This window comes from Otolemur garnettii, unplaced genomic scaffold, assembly GCF_000181295.1.
Source record: "Otolemur garnettii isolate 467f Iridium unplaced genomic scaffold, OtoGar3 scaffold00066, whole genome shotgun sequence".
NCBI lineage: Eukaryota > Metazoa > Chordata > Mammalia > Primates > Galagidae > Otolemur > Otolemur garnettii.
Genome location: NW_003852461.1, coordinates 1,411,578 through 1,416,701, shown reverse-complemented (window position 1 = coordinate 1,416,701; position 5,124 = coordinate 1,411,578). Strand labels below are relative to the sequence as shown.

General features: G+C 51.3%; 1 protein-coding gene across 2 annotated transcripts in view; it reads left to right on the top strand.

Moving 5' to 3' along the window:
* SSBP3 (single stranded DNA binding protein 3) overlaps positions 1-5,124 on the top strand; it is a 172,533-nt gene that overhangs the window by 124,053 nt on the left and 43,356 nt on the right. For both annotated transcript variants that reach the window (XM_003793113.3, XM_003793112.3), the window contains exon 5: positions 373-462. In XM_003793113.3, coding sequence (XP_003793161.1) covers positions 373-462 — 90 coding nt within the window. The remainder of the gene's footprint in view (positions 1-372; positions 463-5,124) is intronic.

The window sequence follows — 5,124 nt, the reverse complement described above, 5'->3', positions numbered from 1 at the left end:
CCTTAAACTCTTAGGCTCAAGTGATCCTCTTGCCTTAGCCTCCCAAGTAGCTAGTTTTTGGGAGGCTAAGGTTTTCTATTTTTTTCTGGCCAGTTTTTCTATTTTTAATAGAGACAGGGTCTTTCTCTTGCTCAGGCTGGTCTTGAACTCCTGAGCTCAAGCGATCCACCCACGTTGGCCTCTCAGAGTGCTAGGATTACAGGCATGAGCCACCACTCTGACCTTACAGCCGCGTCTTGTCCACAGTGAGATGACACTTAGCTGGGATGTTGGGAGGGCTTTAAGGAGGGCCCTGGGGCACAAGGGCAGGGGTCGGAACTGTGTCTCTGGCTGTGGGTTGGCCACTCACCCCACACCTTCCTGTCTCCACAGAGTGCAGCAGCTGCCCCGAGCCCCGTGCTTGGCAACATTCCCCCCAACGATGGGATGCCAGGAGGCCCCATCCCACCGGGTTTCTTTCAGGTACGTGACGGGTCCCTGGACCTTATGTGCATTCAGGTTGAGGCCCTGGGCAGGAGGGAGGGAGGGTGAGAGGCGTAAGTAGCTCAGTTTGCCGTGGTCTAAATACAGTGGCTTTGTGCTGGTTCACATCCTTCCCTCCCAGCCCCTCTCAAAGCTGAGAAGGGAGAAAATGAGATGGGAAAGCAGACGCCTCCCGCACTGCTCCCTGCCTCTGCTGGGGTTGGCTTTCTTCACACCAGCAGCGCCCCTGGCCAGGAGGCGGTGGGGGCTGCTTCTAAACCAGAGTGGAGCTTTCTTTTAACAAAACCCTTTAAAAAAAAAAGATAAGTGAACTGTTCTCTGTTTCTGTTTTGTTGCTGCTGTCACTGTCACTGTTTACTTTGCCTGTTCCAACTTCAAACCTTAGGCGTAATCTAAAAAAAACCAAAAACCCCACCATGCTAGCCAGTCTCAGAATCCTTGCCCTCTGGTTAACCACTTGATTTTTTCCGAGTGTAATCACAGACAGCATCCCACAAGGATCTGTGCCCGCACTCTGCCCGCCACAGGCAGGAACAGATCCCACGTGGATGGAGAGCCCAGGCTTCTCCAAAAGACACCTTGTTGGGCTTTTTCTGGGGTGTGTGTGCAATTGGGCTTTCTGTTCTGCCCCGCTGGGCGTGGCCACCACCCCTCTGCACCTTCTCCCCCTCCATCTCTACCCTCTCCTCCTGGCGCCTTGTTTGATTTAAGCCAAATCAAGACTGAGAAATGCTGTCTTAGGTATCAGCGTGCCGGGCCGTAAAGGGACTTTCATGATGAAACTCTTGAATGTAACATCTCTCATTTTTTAAAGCCCATCTGCAGCTGAGTTTGAGAATCTTTCTGAGTTCCCTATACCTTTTTGAAAGGTTGGCACTCCCCCCCCCCCAAAAGAGTATGGCAAGGGCGGTTCTATGGAAAAGGAGGCAGAGATTTCCACTGTGAAGCCCAAGAATTCAGAACTGGGACTTCAGTGAGGCAAAGTGCAAGGATGTCTTCGCTGATACAAGGTGAATTTAGCACCCATGCATGTCCACCAATAGGGACCCCTGGCACTGAAGGCTTCTGAGCAAAAACATGACAGATACCTCTTAGGGAGCTTAGACGGGGCTCCCCTGGGTGGGAGATGACCTGGAAGATGCTTCTGCTTTGCAAGATTTTGTATTTTGGTTGATGTTAACTCCTGGGAGAGGAAGGCCGGGACTGCTCACCAGCTGAGGACATCAAGGAAATTGGGGTGTTCCTCCAGTACAGAAGCAGCAAGTCACCTCCTCAAGATTGTAATGGGAGGAGAGAGACATGGCAGTTCAGGGCATTGGTGGCCACACATGGATTTATGCATATCTAGCATGCTGCCAAAACTGGGGCCTTATCCAAGGGGCAGAGATGGTTACAACCTCAGAAATCAGTGTGTGAAGTTCCAGGTCGGACCACACCAGGCATTGCCAGGGTCTCAGCTTGGAGTAAGGCCATGGACATATTGACGAGGACCTGAGAGAGTGAGGCCTTAAAATTCTTAAAATCTCCACCCCCCCCTCCCCGAAACTGTTGAACCCAGCCCAAAAAGGGCAGGAGCTGGGTGGAGTGCACCGGTTCCAAAGCAGGGAATCCCAGGGGCTGCTGTGAGCGTGTTGTCCACACCTGTGGTAACGTCTCCCTGGCCACTGCAGATGGTAATCTGCACCCGTCTGGTGGTCTTTCCCCCTGGCATTCTGTCCATTTGGGAATTTTTTCCAGGTGCATACACCATGGATGCCCTTGATACAGTGCCAGTGTGCCGCCGCCCCCCCCCCCATACTCCACCTGTGTGCATTCTCATAGAGGCCACTTTCTGGCATCGGGGTCTAGTGCAGGCCACTAGGGTGGGAAAAGGTAGATGATACCCAGTTGTATTTTTTTTCTTTTTTTGAGACAGCCTCGCTCTGTCGCCCTAGGTAGAGTATGGTGGCATCATAGCTCACAGCAACTTCAAACTCTTGGCTCGAGATCCTCTTGCCTCAGCCTCCTGAGTAGCTGGGACTATAGATGCCAGCCCACAATGCCTGGCTAGATTTTCTATTTTTAGTAGAGAGAGGGTCTTGCTCTTGCTCTGGCTGGTCTCAGAATTCCTGAGCTCAAGCAGTCCACCTGCCTTGGCCTCCCAGAGTGCTGTGATTATACGCGTGAGCCACTGTGCCTGGGCTAGTTGTACTTTTTAATAGGCCTTTGACTTCTATTTTGGCTTGAGTCTCGGGTAAGGCTCAGGTCTGCCTGATACGTGGGCAGCTACCAGCTTCCTGCTTTGGTATAATTGCCAATGGTTGAGGCCTAATTCCAGGCATACTTCTTGGGCCCTCCCCTGTGACGTTTGGGGGTGTGTGGTCAGAAAGCCCAGACTGATTCTTGTCCTTATTTAGCCACCAGCCACTGTCAAACAGAGGTGACTTTTAGACCCTCTTGACTTAAGGTCATCTCTGCTCCCTGGTCAGGGTGAACTATTGGGAGCTGGCCAGGTCACCCAGCAGGGAGCAGCGTGTCACGGCCTCTCTGCTTCCTTGGTCTCTTTTTTCCTCCACTCCCTGGCATCATTTCCTCATCTGTCAGATGAGGAGGGTAAGCGAGGCCAGGTACTCAGCCTGGTCCTTCCTGGCCATGATGGTAAACCTCTCAGGCTGGGTCACTGCCAAGGGGAAAGGGTATCTCTCTGGAAGGAGGTAGTGGCTGCCCATTTCCGGAGCAGGCCAGCTCACAACAGGAATATTAGCTATTGATTGCCGGCCCTGCCCCTCGTTCATCTTGTAAGTGGCCACTCTGATATTAGAAGGGAAATAGAGATGGTATCGAGGGTTTTATCTGCTGCCAACGATTGTGCTTCTTCCCCTGCTTGGCCGGGGCCTGAGTAGGCAGCTGTGCTGCAGGAAAACTTTGCACCAAGGAGTCAGCCCGGGGTGGGGTGGCTGAGCCAGCTCTGGCCAGACCCAGGCCAGCCGTGATCAGCCTAGTTTTCAGGTCAGGACTTCATCCCCAGCTAGTCCTAAATTTAGAAACCAGTGTGCCTCCAGGATGGGTGGGAGGGAGCAGCTGTCCACCTTCCATCCCTACCCTGCAGAAAACAACACAGGGACTCCCTTCATCAGGGCCCTGACCACCAGTCTTCTGGCTACTCCTGGGGTCAGAAGCTCCTGCTTTTTCCTCTTCGGTGCCCGTGTTTCCAAGGGTGCTTAGTGTCCGTCTGGCCCTGTGTCATGAGATGTATATGGTAACAAGTTAAAGACAGGCAGAGAGCTGGTTTGGAAACTGACCTGACTACATCTCACTGCTAAGGGGCAGTGTGGGGTTTTTGGAGTCTTGGTAGGATTTAGCAAGGGCATTCTAATTCTGTGTTCCTTGGTTAAACAAAAATAACTGCCTTAATCTTGGCATCCACAGCACCCATGTACCAGGTACCCAGTAAATGTTCAAACTGAATTTATATGGGAATGCCCAGCCTCCTGAGCAGGGATGGGCTAACAGGAAGCTGGCTTGAGAGTACAGGGGCGGTGTTCTGGTGTTTTGGAGCAGGAAAGGGCAAAGAGAACTTGGCCACTAACTCACTGCATGACCTTGGGCAAGTTGCTCCCCATCTGTGGACCCCAGTTTTCTCAGCAGGAGATGGAGCAGGCTGGACCAGATGGTCTCAGAGGGCCTTTCCAACTTTGATTTTCTGCTTTGGATCCAGATGGATTTTACATAATCAAGCAGTGGCATTTTTTTCACGCAGCTTAACTCACTTGGGCTGCACATCTGGCAAGTACAGCTTGGCTTTGGCCAGCCCTGCTGGTCTGGGTGGGTCTCCTAGTTCCTTGGCCCTGATGTGGTCCTGGAGGGGCATCATCCAGTAAGGATTTCTAAGTCCAGGACTGGGGAATTACGGAGGGCAGGGGTCATGGAGAACAGAGCATTGGGTACAGACTGTTTTTGTTCTTGTTTTGTTTTTAAATTCCAACAATTGTTTTCAGTTATGTAGTGTTTTTAAACATGCAACTTGCTTTCCTTTTGGTCATAGTGTTTCTGCAGACGAGGCATGGCAGATTGGGAAAGTGAGATTCAGGAAGGTGAATGACTTGCCCAAAGTTACCAACCCAGACTTTCTGGTTCCAACAAACTGTTCTTCCACAAATGATCAGAAGTCCAAATGTGGAGATACGTGTCTGATTGTGGAGGGGAGGCAGAGAAAGAATGGAGAACAAGAGAAAAGGAGGGAGAGAGAGACAGAGAAACCACAATTGTCTTCTCTTAAAAGTATCAAATAAGTTTCCCTTCACATGCCAGCTCCCAGTGATTAGTGGTGGCTGCTCAGAACACTCAGCTGAGGATGATTCTGAAGCTGCGTCTGAGCTCAGCAGATATTGATTGGCAAAGTCTACCATGAACTTGAGCTTGGAGTGTCAGTGGTGGTGCATGTTCTATTTATGTGCCAATTCCAGTCTACTTCAGACTTTTATAGGTGTGGAAATGGAATTCTAGAGGTCAAGGGACCATGTTAGTGATAGCCATCGGCATGTCTAACATGCAAGGTGCAGGGTTTGGCCATAGCCGAGATTAACGGAACCACCCATAGTCGGCTCAGCAGAACAGCCAGCCCGCTGGGGAGACTGGCAGGTAAATCCATGCCCTGTAGCA